Source organism: Gossypium hirsutum, chromosome A11 (genome assembly GCF_007990345.1).
Source record: "Gossypium hirsutum isolate 1008001.06 chromosome A11, Gossypium_hirsutum_v2.1, whole genome shotgun sequence".
In the NCBI taxonomy this organism is placed as follows: Eukaryota; Viridiplantae; Streptophyta; class Magnoliopsida; order Malvales; family Malvaceae; genus Gossypium; species Gossypium hirsutum.
The window spans coordinates 18,563,807-18,586,632 of record NC_053434.1 but is presented as its reverse complement, the minus strand read 5'-3'; the positions used below and the strand labels follow the sequence as shown (position 1 = coordinate 18,586,632).

General features: G+C 35.9%; 4 protein-coding genes across 4 annotated transcripts; 1 reads left to right on the top strand and 3 right to left on the bottom strand.

Moving 5' to 3' along the window:
• Positions 1–782: 782 nt before the first annotated feature.
• LOC107923975 (putative pentatricopeptide repeat-containing protein At5g09950) lies at positions 783–4,561 on the bottom strand. Its single transcript, XM_016854200.2, has one exon. The coding sequence runs from the start codon at positions 4,429–4,431 to the stop codon at positions 1,195–1,197; it is 3,237 nt and encodes a 1,078-aa protein (XP_016709689.1). The 5' UTR covers positions 4,432–4,561; the 3' UTR covers positions 783–1,194.
• Positions 4,562–4,657: 96 nt separating this feature from the next.
• Positions 4,658–11,092, bottom strand: LOC107923974 (phytochrome C-like). Its single transcript, XM_016854199.2, is given in 5 exon segments — positions 4,658–5,719; positions 6,217–6,513; positions 6,681–7,497; positions 8,006–10,092; positions 10,348–11,092. Coding segments are annotated over 4 exon segments (3,372 nt in total). The 5' UTR covers positions 10,050–10,092; positions 10,348–11,092; the 3' UTR covers positions 4,658–5,505.
• A 1,212-nt stretch (positions 11,093–12,304) lies between these two features.
• LOC107922694 (alpha-1,6-mannosyl-glycoprotein 2-beta-N-acetylglucosaminyltransferase) lies at positions 12,305–14,518 on the bottom strand. Its single transcript, XM_016852824.2, has one exon. The coding sequence runs from the start codon at positions 14,040–14,042 to the stop codon at positions 12,723–12,725; it is 1,320 nt and encodes a 439-aa protein (XP_016708313.1). The 5' UTR covers positions 14,043–14,518; the 3' UTR covers positions 12,305–12,722.
• A 4,613-nt stretch (positions 14,519–19,131) lies between these two features.
• Positions 19,132–21,969, top strand: LOC107924602 (nuclear transcription factor Y subunit B-3). Its single transcript, XM_016855127.2, has one exon. The coding sequence runs from the start codon at positions 21,011–21,013 to the stop codon at positions 21,665–21,667; it is 657 nt and encodes a 218-aa protein (XP_016710616.2). The 5' UTR covers positions 19,132–21,010; the 3' UTR covers positions 21,668–21,969.
• The last annotated feature ends 857 nt before the right edge of the window (positions 21,970–22,826 follow it).

Below are 22,826 nucleotides of genomic sequence, written 5' to 3'. Positions count from 1 at the left end.
CAAATAAATGTCATATAAATTTTTCAAAATATATAAAATTTTCATAAATAATTTAAAACAAAATATAATAACCATGTTGTTAAAAACATAACAAACTTGCATAAAATTTATTCTTTAAAACTATAATAATAAAATTAAAAGATCAATTATTCCCTTTAAGGGTGGTGAAGAAATCAACAGCTTCCAAATGAGTTGTACTAACGATGCCATAATCATCTTTTTTATTCTCACAAACAAAATTTAGTCATAAAATAAATTACAAGTAATTTGACTGTATTATAAGTAATTTTATCATAATAGACATCTTTATAAAATGTATTACATTCATTGATCCAAAGCTCGTGTTGATAACATATTATAAACAAAACTAATAGATAAAAGATGGATATAAGAATATAAGGATTTCTATTGCATTCTATACTTTATCATCATACTTACAATAATAAACTCCACTATATATATATATATATATGGAGATTAGACTTTTCATATTTTAATACAAAAATAAAAAAAAGGGGTTACAAGATGAAATGTTAAATATCCATTAAATAGCATTCATAACAAAATCAAAATTTATATATAATTTTAAAATTAATTTTTTTAATAAATTAAGAATAAGCTTAAACCATAAACTTTTTTTTTTCAATCTATACCAATTCAACCAAATATTCAACTAATAATCTATTATTTTAATGACTAAATAAAATCTAATACATATGGGCTAAATGGAATAATTCTAAATCAAAAGGTGCATGAAATCAACGTTAAAATTTGAATTAAAGAAAAAAAAAAACCAGAAACCTGATATAGCTGAAGAATGATACAAAACAACTTGTATATTACCCACATGTAATATTGATTGACATTGTTCAAAATTCCAAGAATCTTAACATCAGTACTTAATTCTCTGCGACGCTGAATATGAATTCCAAATGTTAGTGTGAGACTGTGGGCAAACTCAGTTTTTTTTCTAAATTTTTATCCCAGTATTTATTCCGATTGAAGAAAAATAATTGGAAGGGGGTGAGCATTTACTAGTCAACAGCTGCCAAATCACCAAACCATGTTATGTATTGGAATGGAGTAGAGCATACTGAACCCCGCTGTGAGCCAAGCAATAGTCAGATTTCAACCTCAGGAGTTGATGATATTCCTCAGATTCACCCCAAGTGTTGCATGCAATTCCCAAGTCAGTTACCAGTAATCTCCACATGAACACTTACCCTCATCAAAATGATGAAATCTGTTTGAGTCCCGTAGTATAATTACCCTACCAACAATCTTCGATATATACTTGAATGCCATGTGACAATCACCACAAACACGAAGGTTTTTCATTATCCTAATCGGTAATCTGGAATCGCGTGTGAGAACAAATGCCACTGCCAGTTTCTCACTATGGTAGCTCAGGATTTCCTCTTTACTCTCTACTTCCAAGTCATACAACGCAAATCTTGTCTCCGGCACGTATCCGGCATCCCTCATTTTTCCGTTAAGTTCCTTGAGTTTTGCATAGATCATATCATTATCCGGGTGTGATTTATCACCAGCCACAAATACATGGACGCCATCTTTCATCTTGACCCAACTACAACCGGCTTCTTTCTTTGCGGCTGCCTTTTTCATTGCCACCCTGGCCTCTGCTACACCATCCCAGTTCCCCCCAGAAGCATACATGTTGGCAAGGAGGACATAGTTCGCTGCATTTTGAGGTTCCAATTCAAAGAGCATCTCAGCAGCCTTCCGACCCAACTCTGTCTTTTGGCCATTGGTTCGGCAGCAAGCCCCTAAAACTGTCCTCCAAATAAGAACATTAGGCTTCATTGGCATGGTATTTATAAAATCTTCTATTTTGTCAAGTTCACCAGCTCGGCCAAGGAGATCCACCATACATGAAAAGTGCTCCATCTTGGGAGCCAACCCATAAACTTCCTTCATAGAGCTGAAATGAGAAAACCCTTCATCAACCAATCCCACATGGCTACAAGCTGATAAAACACCGACGAAGGTTACATGATCTGGTAATTGACCATCTAGCTTCATACGCATAAAGAGCTCAAGAGCTTTGTCTCCATGTCCATGACGAGCACAGCCTGATATCATAGAATTCCAAGAATATACATTCCTTACTGGCATCAAGTTGAAAAATCTTGAAGCATAATCTATCCTTCCACATTTTGAGTACATGTCAATAATTGCACTTCCAACCACAACATCAGATTCTAAACAAGCTCTTACAGAACAAGCATGAACTTCCATGCCACGCTCTAATGTTGCGACTGAAGCACAGGCGCTTAGAACAGTGGCAAAAGTGAAACCATCCAGTTTTTGACCCTTCTGCATCATAAACCAGGCTAAATGAACAGCTTTGTCCAATAGCTCATTATGTATAAACCCAGAAATCATGGAATTCCAACTAGCTTCATCTCTTCTCTCAGACATCCTGGAAAAGATCTTCTCGCATTCATCCATCTCCCCGCATTTTCCATAACAAGCCAAAAGTGCATTCTCGATAGATCTGTCATTTGCGAGAAAGTGTTTAATTACTAGAGCATGTATCTGATGGTTCAATTTGCTGAGTGAAAGAGATGATGCTGCCACAAGAACGTTTATAAAGGTTATTTTGTTGGGAACCCACCCGTAATACATCATGTCTAAAAAGCATTTAACTGCTTCTGGAACTGAAGACTCTGAATCAGCTAATGCTCCAATCACAGAATTCCATGAAACTAGATCATGGTCCAGCATCAAGGAGAAAATGTTCTTGCATTCAGGAGGACCTCCAATAGTGGCATATAATGCAAGAAGAGCATTTGAGACCGAAACATCCACGTCAAGTCCCAATTTTAGAGCTTCACCATGTATCTGTTGTCCGTTTATCCTCCACCCCAAGCTTGCACATGAACTCAGGGCACTTATTACAGTGTAATTCGAAGGCATTAATCCAGTTCTTCTCATTGCGTAGAAGGTTGAGACAGCATCTTCAAAACACTGATTCTGGTCAAGACCAGAAATCATGGTATTCCAAGAGACCAAATCTTTATTAACCATAAGTCTAAAAACAGAAGTAGCAGCAGTAATATCACCACATCTAGCATACATTTTAATAAGTCCATTTCCAAGTGGAACCACAGTGTCATCTAAGCCCCTACGAATTAAATAACTGTGAACTTCTCTACCTTTTCTTCTCCCATGTTCTAACTCGCTAAATTCGGAAAAAGAACTTAACAATATAGAGTAAGAGTCAAAATTTACATCAACCAAGTTCATCATCTCCATAAAAACTTTAGCTGCTTCTTCACCACATTTCTGCCTTACTAATCCAACCATCAAACCATTCATAGAGACTACATTTCTCGAACTCATTTGCCCAAAAATCTTCGTAGCATTGTTAGTTAAACCAAAACTTGCAAATCCATTCACCAAAGCACTACCTACATAGAGATCTGAAAGAAACCCAGATTTTGTAATTGTACTAAGCAATTGCTCGAGCAAACATAAACCAAAATTAATGGAAGAACAAGCGGCAGTTATCAAACTCCCAAATGTATATTCATCAGGCTTGAAACTGGACCCTATACACTCTGTTTGCATCCTCGTGAACAACTTGAATGCAGACACTGGATCTCCAGTTTGTGAATAAACTGATATAACACTGTTCCAAGATATTGAATTCTTAACCTGTATGTCGTCAAAAATGCGACGTGCATTGGCAATGGACCCCAAACAACTCCCATACATTGATATCATCACATTACAAACAACTACATCAAACGAATATTTAGATTTCGAAATCATCCCGTGAATTTGCAAACCAAATTGAAGACCACATGGTCCGAGCTCCTGACAAGCTCGAAGAACACTGCCAAAGGCATAATGAGAAGGCCAAACACCCAAAGAAATCATCTCTTTAAAAACCTCACACGCCTCATTAGGCATCCCATTTTGGTTGTACCCTGAGATCAAGCAAGCCCAGGTAACCGGATTCCTCTCATGCATTTCGTCGAACACTTTTCGCGCAGATATTAAATCACCAGCTCTTACATAAACATTGATGACGGAGTTGGACAAGTACAAATCCTCGTTAAACCCATGTTTCAGGACCTGCAAATGAAACTCTTTAGCATCGGTTAAGCTACGAGAATCTCTGTACCGCGTAACCAAAGACTCGCGTAGCTCGAAACTTGAAGCTGAAAAGGGCGGGGAGGAGAGTTGAGATTGAGACGATTTATAGTGAGAAAGAAACTTTTCCAATGGGATTGGAGAAGGAAGAGAAGGGTTGATTAAGGAATGGAGGACTTGGGGTCTGCAAAGATGCTGGTTAGTGGCGCTCCTGGTAAAAAGTGAAGGGGCGAATGAAGTAAAAGCAAGTGTTGAGTTGCAGGTAACACGCATGGGAATTTGAGTAGATGGGAAGAGAAACCGGAGCATAACGACGGTGAAGGTCGACCTTTCTGGTTCATGCTTTTTCGCCCTCCTTTGTGTTGCTCAAAATTATCAGTTTTTGACGAACAAATGGAAATGCATATTAAGAGTGAAGAGTCGAAAAATGTTATACTGAAAAACGAACTCTCATTGAAACAGACAATTCATTAATATTAACATTCATGCATAAAGATTCGTTTATTATTATTATTATTATTATGGTACAAAAACATAAACTGAATCCGCCCTTTTCACGTAAATTAAGTATATAAGTTCATTGAACAAAAAAGAACACGATAGGTTTACAGCCGTTTTACCAACACAATGATACAGCTGCTTACAAACAAACAGACAGGCCTCCGCCATTTACAAACAGAAACATCAAAGAACACAAACAAGACAACATAAATACTATCAATGGAGGGAACAGCAATTTTAGAAACACAAAAGTCGGTCGCCAATCCTCCCAATATTAACTCTTACTACGGGTATTCTGGAACTGCAACTTTGGACGACTGAAAACTATGGAACTGTCTGCGGTACCAATGGCTTGAAGGAGATTTCTGCAGTTGTTCGAGAACTCAGCTAATTCTTCTGCATTCACAAGCACGACCCACCAATGTCTTTGAATCTGTTTCTCCCCCATAGCTAGAAAAGGGTTTCTCATCAAGTCAATAGATCATCTGGAGGTTTCACTGTACAGTAGCCTCTTATACACCAAAAGCAGCGACATTGGTACCATATGTCCAAGAAATTAGATATTACCTCGGTCAACTGAATTGTAATGCAAGAAAGATACCTAATAGAAGGGGGTTTCTAAGATATTAGCTAATCTTTTATCGGGTGTTCCCATTACCAAAGCCTCGACTCTGCATCAAACTTTTTGCCTGCTTTACATACTTGTAATGGACAATGCTCTTCAACAGGCTGAGCAGCCCCCGGTATCATCCAGACTCGGTATGATCACCCCGAGGTGTTAAGGTGCTTGTTTGCTTGAGATGACAAGCTACTGATACGGTTCATATGGAAGCTGCAGTAGCCTTGTTTCGATGCTTATAAGCTTCACTTGGCTATGGGTTTTCAATGGTGGCCAAGCTGGCGAGCCAATGGAAATTCTAAAAAGATAATGAAGGATGACCTTTCAGCCTCTCTTAGATATTGTACAGTACCATTCATAATCTTTACAAGCTTCTGACTGATGTATAGGCCAAGACCTTCCCTTGAGACACCCTGCCTATAGTGAAACATCTCCCGAATTAAATCTTCGGGGATACCTGGTGCTGGATGAGTGATCCTGCAACATAATCACTCAAAATTAACAACTTCATATTGATTCTTTATATTAGGATATATAGAAACACCGCATGATTGCCACACTGCAAGGGAGAGTATGAATACTCACCCAAAGAGAAGTTAAAAATAATTTATTTCTACATGCCATAAGTACAATAAATGCATCCTTAAAATGGCTAAAAGAAGGTGGAAAAGTAAGACCATTCAAATTAGGTAAACTAAGGAAAGCGAGGAAAGAACCCAAGCAGAGAACGAAAACAATAAATTTATCATTTTCAGGATGTAAACAATACTAATGTCGCTAACCATACTAAAGTTTGTGACTACTCTAGTCACTCCCCCCACTCGCCTATTTTACTTCTGCAAAAAAGGGAAAAAGGAAATTAAAAGGCATGTGGAAATGTGGTGGTTGAGTCATTTCTTCCTTTTTAATATTAAAGAACTTGCCAGATTGCATCAGCTATGAACATGATAAAGCATACAGGAAACGGATTTTACCGAAATTCAAGATAAACAATGTGTATCTTTGTCCCAATACGTTCCTTCCTAGGAATTACCCTGAATGAAACCGATGATTCCTCAAACACAGGAGTGAAGAGGAGTGCATTTGTCAAAAAATCTGAAAGGACTTGCTGAAGCCTCAAATTGTCTCCATACAAGTACATGGATGAGACTTCAGGAGGTAAATCTTGGATCACCTGAACTTGCCGCTCTTGGCTCATTAACATAACTTGTTTCAAGACAGCTTCCAAGGCTTCTCCAAGGTTAAACTCCCCGGAGTCCATTTCCATGTAGCTGCACACGGAGCAACCTTTCGTTAAAGAGAGAGAGAGAGAAGAGATAAGGCCAGCTTATGAACAACACCATACAATAATGAGAAATGTTCAATCCATGAAAGACTGATGGTAACAATGAACAAATATGACGCTAACTAAGGTAAGAAGCATGTTAAGCACTCTTACCACTCCTCAATACTTTCAATGTCTGTGTCATCGACAATCTTGGCCATTTGTTCCTGACACATTACACTTGTCCTCAGAAGCTGCCTCTGATCACTACTCAAATCAGTAGCCCCCATCAGACCCTGCATTAATACAATCCCCTTCAAAGGCTTCCTGAGTTCTTGACGGATGTAAGCCAACTTATTGAGGCTACTAGCTGCTGCCTGTTCAGATATCTTCTGCACTTGTAAAGCATACTGAAGCTCCGGGCTAGCCACATGCAAAAAACACAAAATCCCAGTGATCCTTCCATTAGCATCAGTCCTCCTGTTTGCTGAGAGTAATACTTCAACAAATTTACCCTCCTGATCAAAGAACCCAAATAATAGTTTATCTGCATCCTCACCAGCAGTTATCCCATTGAATAATATCCTGAGTTTGGTAAAGGTGTCAAGATCCTTCACCCTACAGCCGAACTTGTCTACTGTAAAAACCTCCCCTAGAAGCATTCTATCAATGGCTTCTTCCCTCTTCATACCAGTCAACTTTTGCATTGCATCATTCCACTCCAAGCATCTGCCAACCTCATCAATCATAAAAATTGGGGGAATAAGAGCAGATGGGTTCCTCATAATACCAACATAGTCACCTTGGACACGCGTATATTTGTTCATGACCATCTTTTGGCTGGTGAGATCTTGCCCAACAAAGCAAATTCCAACAACATTTTCCTTTAAGTCTCGACTACAACATGCATTAACAACCAAGATGATAGGTCCATTATTTTCCTGACAACCAAAAGTCCTAAGCTTGATTTCAATGCTTCGTTCTTCTATACCTGCCATTTCTCATCAACATTAAATGTAAGCATAAATTCAGGAAACATCTAAACAGTGTAAAGGAAATTTGATTGAATATGAGGAGCCCTATGGACAAAGCTAAAGTGATATTTCCTGCATAAGGAAATGTCCAATTACATGGTTCAATGAAAACCGACAAGATCTAAAAATTAGTCAGCATGATAGCACTAAGTAAACAACCCGTGCTGAACGATGCAGAAAACCTTAATCCCAATCCCAATACTCTGATCAGTATGCCTACAAACATGTCACTAGTAAATAACACAGTTATGCACTCCATAATATGATTGCGCTATCTAAAATAGTGGATGCAAATGCAAGTGAAACAGTTTAACCAAAGGTATATATGAAAGAAACAAAAAATATCCACAATGCTGAAATGCAATGTTCAATTAAATAAGGATATAATTTCTAGACCAAAAAAAAAAAGAAAAAGAAAGAAATATCTAATAAGCAGCGAGTTCAAAAGATAAATCCCACTATCACCTTCCAGGGCTAATGAAAGCATGTTCTTGACAACATCAACTGAATCATCCTCAACAAGATCAAACAATGACATGCCAATTGCTTGCTCAATAGTCAGGCCAGTGAGTTCTGCCGCTTTAGAGTTCCATCCATTTATGTTACCAGAGGAATCAACAGCTAAGATTGGGACAGCAGCAGTCTCAATCAGGCGGACCATTTCATTAGTGACAATACGCAGTTCATCCACCCTCTGAATCCTGTCATCAATGGATGGTACATTCACAATCATTTTGGAATCATCAGCAACTTCGTCTTGCAAGGATCCTTTCAATATCAGCTGTAAGGAATGAACTGCATCCATTTCTATATCCTCCCAAGGCAGGCTACGCCACTTGACAACCTCCAGAAAAGCCTTGAATGATGATCTTGGATGCATCTTTCTTCCATCATCCTTGCCACCAGGATCATGCTTTGCACCACCCCATTTAATCTCTTTAGCTGTATGGGACCGAAACCAAAACACGAAGTCTTTAGAAGTGATCTTAACAGCAGCTATCCCACAAACTGCCTCTCCAAGAACTGAAGCACCTGGATAGCCAGCTTCCATAAGGCTATCAGTACTTAAGCCCGTACTACTACTATGGTACTCAAGAAGCCATTCTGCTATATCCCTAATCTGTGCCTTTGTAGGGGTAACTCCAAGCAACCAAAATTTCTGTCTGTAGTAGAGTGCGGCCCCATCACACTTAACAAGATCCATAACATTCGGAGATTTAGTAACAATTCCTACAGGGGAATCTCTCAACAGCATGTCACAAAGCACAGTCTGGGTTTGCAGAATATGCTTCTCCCTCATTTGGGCTGCCAGCTCCACTTCCTTGTTAATTTGCACTCCAAATACTTGTATAAGAAACTCACAGGCATATCTCAGTGGGAATGGAACAAATCTGGGGCTAGTGTGGTGGCAGACCACTAATCCCCATAATTTTCTTCCCTTGTCTTGCTCACTGTCCATCTCATCATCATTCTCATAGATAGTTACTGACATCACAAGAGATGCAATTGATCCCATACTTGCCATATACTGTGCATGACACCCATGAGGAGATCTTAACGTGGATCCACAGAGACTTAATGGTTGAGCTAATCCTTTGTCTTGAATCACCTTAACTGGTTGGGCAGAACAATCACATATCATTCTAACTTTGTTTTTCATGAAAAGGAATCTTGAGGCTTGTGGTATGTCGGTAGCTGGGTAGTGCAAGCCTAGATAAGGTTTCAAATCAGGCCTACGGCTTTCAGCAATTACTTCTCCATGTTCGTCTTCATGAAATTTATAAACCATTACCCTATCATAACCTGTCAAATCACTAACTTCCTTAACTAAAACATCACATAACAGAGATATGTTCCCACTTGGCAAGGACTGCAACCTTGAAATGGCTTTGGCTGCCAGCTTATAGGACTTCAATGCGCCAGCAGCTGTTACTGGCACCTCGGCTGGGTTAACTGGTTCTAGATCTATAACTAGCGCAGCTTCGATCCTATGCAAAATAGCATAAAAGGGCTAGCCTGATGTTTTACAATGAACCAATATCGGATTGAGAAGGTTAACTTCCCCAAAATTAGCAGCTTTCTGCAGGGCCGTTGCACCAGGAGAACTAAACAGTGTTCTCACATCACTTCCATAAGTAAGAGCCTCTTGCTGCTCTATGTTTGGAACAGCATGAGGCGCCAAGTCCAACAATTCTGGAGCGTTTTCACTATAAGCAAGAACAGTGAAGTTTTGCTCATCAACAGCAATTAAGCAACCAAAGGGCTGAATTAGACTCCCTCTTTGCATCTTTTGAAGGTAAGCTGACACAGTAGAAGATGGAACATTACTGGTTGAATTTGAAATGTTGAAGTCGATAGAAGTGGAGTAATCAAAGAGCCTCTTGGATTCTTCAAAATCCACATGTAGCTTGGCATCGATTGTAGTTTGCGCAATCACACGAGCATTTTGCTTTGACCGTGCCGAACTGCTCCTAGAACAGTTACTCTTGTTTGTTGACCTGGATGACATTTTCTCAAACACCCTTTTTTTCCTCTTTCTTCTTCTGCTTCTTCTTCAACCCATATAAATGTAATATTAAAATCAGCATGAACAAAAGAAAAACCTAAAGCTCTATATGGAATCCGTTAATGTTTGTACAGCCAATGCCAGGACAAAACTTGAGACTTCACCAACATAGTCCGTAACTAAATTGAAATTCCCATACTAAAAGAATCCTATTTGTTGCCAGCACGAATCTACTGGACCCGGGAATCATGACCAAAGTAAAAATCCCCCAACAACCATTAAAAAAAGAAGAAAAAGTTACCAGCTTTTTCTCTCAGATAGATAATTCTGATGATTCCATTCTCAATCCCAAAATAAAAAGGCACCAATGAAATCAAAAGGCTCGCCAGAAAAATAGATTCCACCACCTTGGGCAGGTTCCTCGTAATTTGCCCCTCCAAAATCCTAAACAAAAAGAAACCAAGTAATCAACTCATTATTCTAAACTGTTTCCATTGACAAAGCCCAAGCCCCAGAAGAAAAAGCCGATACTGAAGAAACTAATAAAATGATGACCCTGTATGTGAATTGAAGACGTAGTTATAGGAAAGAAAAATTGCGTATTACTGGGAAAGAGTGCTGGACTTAATGAAAGGAAAAAATAGTTACGGCGACTATTATATAGAGAGAGTGGAGGAGGCTCCAGGAGCAGAGCGATGAATTTCAGGAGGAACTCCTGCTGCTGTCTGATTGAGAATTGACAATTGACAATTGACAATTGAGACCCAAGATGGCGCACAAGGGGTTTAATTCCAGCGACTTCCTAATATGGCTTGGGTTCGGTCCCGTCTTTTCTGGCTCTGAGTTTACGCAATTTTATGAGAAGCTTAGAAATGGCTTTTTGCCTACCTTGTATGTTAATATTACACAACCTGTTTTTTTTTTTTAACTAACTATTGTTATGAAAACTTTTTATTTATTTAGTATCACAAAATAATTTACATGAGAAAATAATAAATTAGCTGGGTAGTTCAAAGGCAACAAGCCCTTACAATCCTCCTTCCCCCACCAAAATTGTAGTTGAAAGATAAGTGGGAAGTGCGTTAAAAGGCCAATTTAAAAGCTAAATAAAGAAATGAACAACACTGACAAGGGTGTAGGATAAGATCCAACTTCTCTCTTCATTTCCTTTATTTTTTTATTTAAAAATGATAATTATAAATTAATATATATTATCTATTTAGACATCAATCTATCTCTCGGATTTCAATTTAAAATTAACAAAAACTTATTTTTTATAAAATAATAAATATTATTTTAAAATTTTAAAAATAATCTTATTTTCAATCTTATAACCTAATTTAAAATAAAATAAATTTCCTTATTTAAAAGAAAAAAAAAACCAATGAATTCGGATTTTGCGTGGTGGTATCATCATCATCACCGCCACAACTCACAGCTAACTACCAATCAGGCTAATACCGTCATCACGTACGTGGTCGTGACACTTACGGGAGAGAAGGCAAATTGACACGTGTATCTGTTTAACGTTGCTGTCTGTACTGTTACCGAGCTCCCAACTGTCTCGGTGTTTTCGCACTACAATGTTTCCTCTATTTGATATTTTGTTAGTAAATTAGAGGCTGTTACATTAATTAAAATAAAGTAAGTTTTTTTTTAAATCTTAAATAACATTAATTACTTGATTCGCTAAAAATATTCGGTATATTAAATTTTCAAGTCAATTTTACAATTTAGGATTAACCAATTCAAATCAAAGTTGTATTCAAATAAAATCCTAATAACACATCTCTAATTCAATTTTACAGTCTAAGATAAATCAAATTCTAGTGTAGATGATATTAAAGTAAAATCCTAATCAAATGTATTTTACCATCTAAAATTAATCTTATTCAAGCTAGAATGTTTATTATTTATATTATAAAAAAAATAAGAAAATAATACCTTTCAACATATTCAAACTCGTGTCCTCCCACATTAGCAATAATACCCATACCAATCGAATTCAATTAGCCATTTTAGTTCATTTTAGATTCAAAATAATTTATATTAAGTCGGGGAAAAAACTGTGATTGGATATGCATCCTTTCCAAATCAAGAAAAAAACTGTTAATTGATTGTATTGACTTTAAATTTGGTGTAGATCAAGCTTCTTTGAGTTTCAATTTATCGCTGAATAATTCACCATAAACAAAGATCTTGACTTAACAGAGCTTCAAGCAGAATACAATTAAAAGCCTAAAAGTAGTATCAACATCTGGAAGGAGAAAATAGATTCTTATCATAGGCTATGCAGCAATTTTCAATTCTATGGGAAAAACATAAACAAGCCATCCTTGCTTGTGCATGTATGAAAATAGAAGAAACACACGATATTGACAGAATCACATAGCTGTTGGTGTGTGTTTCCATTTACTAATATGGTAAAGAAAATTTTGTATGTCAACCAACTTACAAAGCAATCTGAGCTCAAAAGAATCCACTACTGCCAACACAAACTTATTGCTCTCCGCGTTGCTCCAAAGACAAGCAGCCAATTTGGAGAAAGAATGAGAAACGATCTCGATGATACAAAACTATAACAACTTTGAATTTATACGTGTTTCTATAAACTATTGAAGAAAATAATGTAGATCTCACCAGTTACAACAGTGGGAAATCTGAGATGCTCAAGTCTCAACTCATCGTCACAGCTGAAAGATAAGTGTTGTGCGAATGGTACATTTGAGCAAAATTCAAGCATAATTGACGATCTCTGTCATCTCCCCAGCCACCCCAGCCCTTAAACCCGGCTTTATACCCAGGTTGATTGTCATACACATGCACACCCCATTCTGATCTGATATTAGCAACCTTATCAATGTCATCTACTTGCATGTTTACTGATCCATTATCAATGCAAGCATTAGTCTGCCCTTGGCCCTGATGCAAACCACATTTCCCGAAGTGAACTGCACTAGTCCTTGGACCTCGTAACGTGTACACTGGACTGCCAAACGAAGGATAGACTGTCGCCCACATTGTTATATCCCAATTGTAATCATCGAAGAAGCAAAACTCTTTAGCTTTCTTGTGGATTTTTCTCCAAACAGTCCGATTGAAGGCATAACCTACATTTCCCATTCTCTCTGCAATCAAACTATCCCATCCTTCCCCTCTTAAATTCACATCACAAGGTGCCAGATTTGCAGCATAGCAATCTGGGCATTTGATAGGCTTCAGCGAAACAAGAAGCTGTAGGTTGCGATATGCATTGGGGTAAATGAAGTGATCCTCCTCTATGAAAAGAATATGTCCATTGTGCCCTCTGGTCTCCTTCAACCCATCCCACACAGTGTTCATCATCCACCACCAATGATGCTTCAAAGAAACTATCCTTGGAGACCGGTGGTTCCCATACTGATCAGGACTCCCAACACAATGTTTCTTCCCAGCATCATCTTTTTCCTTACAGTCATTTGATGAAACACCTGGAAAACTGTCGGGAAACACATGAGGCGAATACGGGGCAAATATCTGCTTCACTTGGCAAAATTTGATCCCTTCCACAATCTTATTCATTTCTTCAAAGTAGCCATCGTGGCTAACTATCAACAATGTTTCACTTATGCCCACAACCTTGGACAAGCTCTTAACAACCACTTGGAGATATTGCGGCCGATTATGCACGTATAAAACAATGGTTATATGATCTTTAGCTAACTTAGGATACAGATCTCTATTCCTAGGGGGCATCTGGTTTTGCTTTGCCAATCGAATCGAAAACTCATTCTGTTTAGGAAGGTTGAGTTTCTCACTAAAGCTCTGAATATCAGCGATTTCACTTAAATCTTCATCTAATTCACTTAAACCTGGGGTTGTATTGGTCCTAAGAGAAACTATCAAAAGTAAAACTCCTAATAAGGTAACTACAACTACAGATAGCAAACGTTTAAGAGCTGCATCTTTCAAACGCAGTTTCCTGCAATTAGCCATAGAACTAACAATACACAACATCAACCAACTACCAACTCAAATTTGTCTCTTCAAACAAATACCACAAAACTCAAAAAAAAAAATCATAGACAACCAAACAGCAAAGAATAAAAGCAACCCAGTTTACAAGAAACTGAATAAGTAAAAGGGTAAGTGCCAAAACCCTCAAAAGACAGTTCTCTAACACTGAGCTTCTTCCTTGCGGCAACAGGGATCAATGGTTTTAGCGGTTAAAGAGAAACCCCCAAAACTCATGGGAAATGGGGATCAATGTTAGGTTTCGAGGGACGTCGAGAGATCGAGAAAGTGTAAATAAATGAAAATAGGAGATGGATGAAATAGCAGCCACGGCTGCCCGTAATCAGAAAGATTAACGGTGTAAATTACTTGGTTGACGGATTCAAAGTAAGAAAAGAAGAAAAAAGAAGAAGGTAAATTCAACAAGGAGAAATTGACTTTCGTTAAAGACTAAGACGGTGTTAAAGTTCATAAACACGAGTTTGAAAAAAAAAAAAGAACCTCGAAGTAATTAATCTTAAAATTAGATGTAATACTGTGCGGGTCAAGCTAATGCAAGGTAGTTTAAGATGGAGCTTGACTCGAAAAAAGAAACCTTTTTTTTTCTAAGTTTAATCTAATTTTAAAAAACAAGTAAATTCAGATCTGATTCAATTATATTTGATATTTTTTAGATTATTTTTTTATTTTAAAATATCTTTTTAAAATATAATACACTGAAAATATTAAAATAAAAGTTTTTAACATATTAAAAATAGATTAAAAATTATTTATATTAAAAACATTATCATAAATATAATAAATATTTTACTGTATTAAATATAATTTTAAAAATTTTATATTTTAGGTTAGATTATTTAATTGGGTAAGTTTTTAAGTTTTGAAAAATAAATTTAATTATTATTAAATTAGTGATTTTTAATACAAATATATATAATCATTATATAACATATATAATTAATATAATTAATTTTTATAATGGAGTCAGAATAAAAGATTTGGATATAGAAGATGAATTTTAAATTTTTTGGGTTTCATATTTTTATTTAAACTATTTGTAGATAAATTTTTAAATGTGAATAAGTGAACCAAGTGAGAGTAGGTTACTTAAAACTCGTCAAAATTACCAACACTTTATTCCATGGCTCTCCACAATTTTTATCAATAAATATTTCTTATTTTTTCTTTTTTTTTACCAAAGGGTAAATTTCATCAAACGTATCTAAATTATTGTTCAAATGTTAAGTTGATGTTTAATTTTCGGAATGTTTTATTTGACAAGGTAGCTGACAATTAATATTATCATTTAATATAGAATTTTTTTCAGTTATTTTATATTGTTTTGAAAAATATTTTTATTTTATTTGAACACGATATTATCTTTTAAGTACTTTAAAGATAAAATAATGAGAAATATTTTAAAAAATTAAGGATAAACATATAAAATAAAAAGAATTCACAATTTAAAATTTATATTTATCAGATAATCTAATTATATTATGTATTTAATTTTAAGTAATATACCAAATAATTTTATAATTTAAATTCACTACTTCTTTTAGTCATCAATCTAGGTGTTAAATGTCAATATGAACGTAATATAAAATATGTTTAAAATAGAAAAATCTAAATGTAAATACTTGAACACCTTAACATACACACTTTGATTTGGATATGATGTGTTAAAAAACATACAATGTCAAGAAAATTTGTTCATGTTTTTTCTTTTTCTTTTTTTAAATTGATTCTATACAATAGGAACATACGTATTTACAATGTGATCCTTGTGTTATAAATATACTTTGGTCATATTTGAACAGACATTTAACAAGTTAATGACTAGGATGATGGAAGGATTGAGGAAAAGTTTCAGAATTAATTTATAATTTATACTACAGTTTGACGACTTTTGGTGAGATTAAATCAATATAGAAATGTTTTGTTGTTTCCATCGGATTCCACAATGGGAAGCTTCCTTGTTCTCGTTGTTGTCTTGCCCTTGGTCCAATGCTTCTTTTGTTTGATTGGTAACTTGAAAAAGACTTTGCCTTCTCTAAAAAAAAATATTGCTCACCTTTTTTTCATTTGTATTCTCTAAAATTTGGCGAGGAAAATCAATTAAAACTTAAAACTTATTTTCTAAAATTCAGTAAAATTTGAGAATTTTTTAATTAAACTAGGCAAAAAGACATCTAATTGTAAAAAACAAATTATATATTTTAATTTATATTAAATTATATCCCATACATGACCATATTGTATTATCCAATTTCATGTACTAGTATTATTCAAAATAATCCCTAATTAATTTTTTTATACACTGTTGAATCAAAATTTTAAAATCCAAGCCATCAATAGTAATGATGAATATCATAACCACTAAAGAAAATGTGATGATGATAAATAATGAAATCTAAATTTAATACACTGTCTAAGAATCAAATTGCATTGGATTTCATTGGATAAGATGCTTAGTAATCAAGTTTGGCAAAAGAATATACGGTCCGTCACCAACCCTAATATTGGTTTAGCTTTAAGTTTACTCAATTCTCATATTTATTTTCAATTTAATGTGTCTTTAAGTGGCTAGGCAATTAAAAATTGTGTGTTGACCTTTCATGTCTTAATCAATTTATAAAATAAAAACTTATAAAAGACCTATTGTGTCTTTTGGTCAACAATAAGCAGGGTTATAGAATTCTCTACAAGTGGTGGCATCTCCTCCCAACGTGATGAATTGGGAGAGACCAGTATGGCAATGGCTATGAAAAAAGTGCGGCAACGAGAGGAGGATCCACCGGATAGGAATACGATGGCAATGGAGGAAGATATGATAGGCCAGATGACTTTTAAGGCAATGTTCCTTGGTGGGAAATCAGGTAAGGAGGGATCTGAGACCTATATGAAGATGATGGTTTTGATCTTAAAGATGGTAATGTGATTACACAACTCATTGATGGTGTTCCTGATATTCAGTTTTCGGAAAGGGTGCATACGTTGATCCAGAAGAGCATTTCGAAATCCGTTGTCATTAAGTTGCTAGGCCATAGAATTGATTTCAATTAATGCATTTTGTAGCAAACTTTATAGCCTCTGGAGGTCTAAACGAGCATTCCAACTAATGGATTTAGAGAGCGACTATTACATAGTCAAATTTCAGACTCAGACAGACTACAGTAAGGCGCTCTTGCAAAGTCCATGGATGATATAGACAATACTTAACTGTGCAGCCTTGGTCCACCTTTTTCACAACATCACAAGATTTTTTGTATCAAATGGTTGTATAAATTCAACTTCCAGGGTTCTCGGATGCCATGTACAAAAAGAGTTTGTTGAAAGCTAAAGGAAACATTATTGGACAAGTTATTAAGGTTGATGATAACGCAGAAAATGAGTCGAGGGGTCGTTTTGCAAGTATGGCAATCAGTATTGATCTCAAACAGCCCCTAGTTTCCAAGATTTGGATTGAGGGGAGACTACAACGAGTTGAATATGAGAGTCTACTAAATGTTTGTTTTGAATGTGACTTGTTTGGGCACTTATAAGATTTTTGTCCGAAGATTGGAAAGAGTACGAGGGACATATGAGATGATGTCGATGATCGAGGTCATGATGGTACAAGTCATGAACAACAACCAGTGACGACAGACCTTGATAAAAGGGCAAAAGGGGAGGCTTTTGGATCATGGATGGTAGTTGCTAAAAAATTTAAGAGAAAGTCGAAGAGGCCTTTGGATGAGGAGGGTCGACCTCATCCACGGAATACGGGATCACGTTTCAATCTTGTAGCTGAACAAAATGATTAGGATGATGGTCTTATGCCAAAGGATAGTAGCGACTTAATAGTTGTTGTAAGCGTGTTTGAAATGGATAAAAAGTGTAGCCAGTCGAAACGGGCACAGGTAAAGTAGGCTCAATCAAAAGGGAAAGAGGTGGTAGGGCTCAAGTTTAGTATTGGTAAGGGATCAGGTCAAAATAGTCGTTCATCTAGAAAGCCTGGGGCAAAGGGTATTATGATTAGGGACTTATCGAAGAGGCCTGTTATTTCTAAGGTGAGGAATGGTCCAGTTAAGGATCCTGTTGTAAGCAAACTCTAAGTAAAATTTGATCCAAAGTTTAAATCTCTTAGGACATTCTTGTATATTGGTATTATCTTAGCCATTGATTTAATTCAATTTGTATTGTTGGATATGGGGGAGCTCAACTATAAATAGAAGACTTCCTCCTCATTTATAATCATGTTATTGTTCCATTCTTGAGTTAAAATATATTTGAGTTTATCTACTCAAACACTTGGTGTGTATTGCTTTCTTATGACTTTCTAAGTTTTTTTGTTGCTCCTTCATTTTTTTAGTTGCTTCAACTTTACTTTCAGTGTCTTGGAGAATTTTCGGAAAAATTCTTACCTTTCGAGAGTTAAGTTGATTCAAGCAAATTTAAAACAAAAAAAAATCACATAAGACCGCAAGATTTGCTAGTTTCAGCATTTCATAAGTTGTGGCAAAACTTTTAGTCCACCTATGGGGATTTAGTAGTGTGAAAATACAAATAATAATTATAAAAGTCAAAATTTTCTATTAATTTTGTACTATGTCTAATTTACAAATTTATTCATTATACTCTAGCAAGTCAAATTTAATCCCTATATTTTTAAAATTTTGAAATATCAATATTGATCCAAATAGTAACAGTGTCAAATTATGCAAGCAGGGCTTGTACTATACATAAATTATGGGTTTAGTTCATATTCTCTAATTTCATCATTTTTAATTTTTATAAATTTTAAATTTTAAAATTTAAATTTTTAAGTGAAATAATAGCAATGAGTAACCCCTTCTCTTCTGATGCAGCCAAACATAGATATAGTATACATTAACATGGAGATTTAATTCCATATATAATTAATTACTAATTTTTGAGGTCATAAACCAAAAAATTCCTTGGGAAAATTATATTAAAATTTAACGGATCATTATTTAGTATATTGCAAGTAAAAAAGATAAAAATTTTGTCATCCTTTGTGAAAGTTTTATCAGTGCATTTGATATTAATCCATAAGCAAAAAAGGGATGAATTAATACATGGTATTCACACAATATGAGTTTTAAAAAGTAGGTCACAAAAATAACGTAATAATTACATAAATATAACAATTAAATCACTAAAATAAATATGATATTAATCTAGACATATAGCATGAAATGTAAATAATTTTGGTTAAATTTTATCACTCACAACCTGTGTAAAATGAGATAAATAATTGAAAATGACATTTTATACAAATCTACTAAAATAATTTTGGCTCGCTATCAGAGCCGTTTTCCCAATGGCGGGCCAAAGAGGGCTCGGTCACCAGTTCCACACACATCGACCATTCTGTCGATAATGGTTTAAGCTGAGCATCCATGGTCATCCAATTTCCTAGTTCGGCTTCAACCATCTTGTAATCCTTAGATTCAAAAGGACTAGGCTTTGAGCTTCTTTTCCAAAACCCAATGGGCTGCTTCTCCCAAGGCTTCCACTCTCATGCTATTTTGTCTTATCATATTTTATTAATTCATCAATGATGAGTTTTAATTCAAAACACTATAAATTTTACCATTTCATTCAATATTTTATTTATTTCTTAATTTTAATAAATATATTTATTATATTTTTTCGACTGGTATTTTCTCTCAAACCCTTTTTTTTAATGTAAAATGATTACTTTTATATGTTAAATGATTGCTCGAATATGATTTGTAATATATAATTAAAACTTTAATACTTTCAAAATAAGAATTAATCAAACCCGGATATAGATAATAAATCATGAAAAATATATAAAAAGTAATCATTTTAATTAATTTTTATGTATATATTATTTATTTTTAAATCCAACACAATATGTTTATTTTATATAAATAATATAATATTAAAGATGAAGATGAGGGTTATACGATATTAACTCATGTCAAATGAGTGTTTGATAATAACTTTAAATCATTGCTTCATATAAGTGAAGGCTAATATAATAGTGTTAGAATTATAATTAAGCAAAATTTACATATTTTTTGAAAAAAAATGACAAATTCACATTTGAATTATTTAAAAGAAAATTATTTTAGCTAATAATTATTTTTAAACCGAAAATTAATCAAAGAAAAAGCGTATTGCATACCCAGAAAATTAATTTCAAATTACCAAACTTAAGTTGATTTAATTTTAAAAAAGTAAGTTGAAGTCAAATAGATTAAAGTATGAAGTTAAAATAATTAAATGGATAGATGTGAAAGTAAAATTAAAAAAAAAAAAAGCGTCCGAAAAGTACACAGATAAGAGTATTTATGAGGGTAAAAAGATGGAAGACTTCACATGGCAATGGGCAATGGGCAATGGGCAATGGCATATCGGAGAATCGGGTACTAACAATTTGGAAAGCTCCGCAATCTGACGCATGTAACATCAAAGGCTCATGATTTGCCACGTGTACCAAGACAAAGGACGATGAGTTGGCATTGCCAGCTCGATCCAGCTCACCTCAGCCAAGCCAAAAATCGCTGAGCCGCAGCAGCCGCCTAAAGATTCTCTCGTGCTCCTAAAAAGTAAAAACGCACTCTCCCGTTTTCCTCCACCACGTGGTTCGTTTTCAAGCCGTTCAGATCTCCAGGGCCCACAGGAGATCCAACGACCGAAATTCCACTTCATGAGTCCACTCTTATCGATAAACAAACGGTCCAAAACCAACCACGTGTCATCCCCGATGCATTATTATCCCATCTATCCAACGGACCCAAACAACCTCTCTCTCTCTCTCTCTCTGCATCCGACACTCCTTTCCTCATTCTTCGGAACCCGTTCTTCCTTTCCGACCAGCGACAACGATCATCGTGAAATCCCAATTCTACCCTCACCGAACCCCCCAAATTCTCCGCTAGCTTATAGAAAACTTGTCCGGGAATTGTTTCCTTTTTTGTTCTTTTTCTTTGGGGATGGCTGAATCCGACAATGAATCGGGGGGGCATAACAACAGCGGAGGAAACGCTCACAGCGAAACGTCGGCGCGTGAGCAAGACAGGTTCTTGCCGATCGCAAACGTAAGCAGGATCATGAAAAAGGCGTTGCCGGCGAACGCTAAGATCTCCAAAGACGCTAAAGAAACGGTCCAGGAATGCGTCTCCGAGTTCATCAGTTTCATCACAGGAGAAGCTTCAGACAAGTGTCAGCGCGAAAAGCGGAAGACCATTAACGGGGATGATCTGCTTTGGGCCATGACGACGCTTGGATTCGAGGAGTACGTGGAGCCCTTGAAGATTTATTTGCAGAAGTACAGGGAGATGGAAGGCGAGAAGAGCTCCATGGGAAGGGGAGAAAAAGATGGCGCTAGTGGTGGTTCCTCCGGCGGGGCAAGTGGCAGCGGTGGCGGAGGGAGTGGCGGTGGAGGTGGAGTAGGTCCGGGTGGTGGTGGTGGTGGTGGATTCAATGGAGGAGGGATGTACGGAGGGATGATGATGATGGGGCATCATCAAGGTCACGTTTACGGCTCCGGTGGGTATCATCATCAGATTAGCATGGAGAAACGTGGTGGCACAGGCGTTGCCGTTGCCAATGATGAAGCAAGAGGTGGAGCTGCTGTCAGGTCAAGGTAGAAAGTAAGGTAGATGGTTTGGTAGGGGGTATGGAGCATGGTTTAAGAAGAAAATTGTTGATGTTAATTAATTGTTGATTGGGGTATTTAAATTCTACTTGTTAAGCATTAACTCGATTTCTTAGGTCTCTATTTTGTGGGATATGTGATTGTCGGCAAGAAGAAAGAAGAAGATGATGCATAGTAAAAAAAAAGTTGTAACCTTCAATGATAAAAGAGAATTAGTAGTATTCTAATTTAATGGGAAAAAAAACCCCTTGTGTGCAACTACTGCAGATGAAAACTTTAATACATTTTCTGCCATCTCCTTCGTAATTAGTTTATGTGTTGAATTGACGGGGAATATTAGATAAGAGCAGAGAGTTTGGAGAAGCAGTGTGTCAATGTTAAAGGAAAAGGAAAGTTTGGATTGGCATGTTTGTTTTAGAAAAAAAGGAGGAAATGTGTTTTGCCATTTGTGGGACTGGTTGGGTTGGATCATCCTCATCTCAATACAATATAGGGGAGGGGAGACTTCCTCTTTTCACTATTCCATTTTTAGATGCCTCCAATTTTAGATATTATCATATGCATGCCTCAATCCTTCGAATTTCAAATAGAATGTAAAAGCTGATTTTGTGCTTGTTTCAATTGCTGCATGAGGGTCAAAAAAAAAAAAACTTGGTAACTATGGATTTATGTCAGGTATTAAATATAGATGATGTTGTAAAAGGGAAGCCTTTTTCCAGCTTTGCTCCATTTGTTAAAACCATATTGGGTTTCAGCTCAAACATTCTCATGCAGTTTTGTTTGGTTTTAAAATCTTAAACCATATTTGAAGAAAAGATTGATTCATGTGGCAAGTGGGTTTTGGAGAGCAAATGAAAGTGAAGTGGGGGCGGGGGCAACATGAGGAGCACTAACTCCACTCTATTCCATGCATGATAGTTAGTTGCCCACTTTATAGCTCCACCTTCCAGCTGAATTTTTTTAGTTTTTTCGGGATAAGAGCCACATACAATACCTTATTTATTTTTGGCTAAAACTGTATCCTTGAGTCTAATTTTCTTCGCCAAATTATTCATTCAACTTCGTAAAGTCATACTTTCGTTAATTGTTGTTAGTTAAGCTTAATCAATAAATTTAATCTTCCCATTTTATCTTAATACTAAAAAAATAAG

What these genes read in the sequence shown, in the direction of transcription:
- LOC107923975 (XM_016854200.2), bottom strand. Translation starts at nt 4,431, where the DNA reads ATGCTCCGGTTTCTCTTCCCATCTACTCAAATTCCCATGCGTGTTACC.
- LOC107924602 (XM_016855127.2), top strand. Translation starts at nt 21,011, where the DNA reads ATGGCTGAATCCGACAATGAATCGGGGGGGCATAACAACAGCGGAGGA.
- LOC107922694 (XM_016852824.2), bottom strand. Translation starts at nt 14,042, where the DNA reads ATGTTGTGTATTGTTAGTTCTATGGCTAATTGCAGGAAACTGCGTTTG.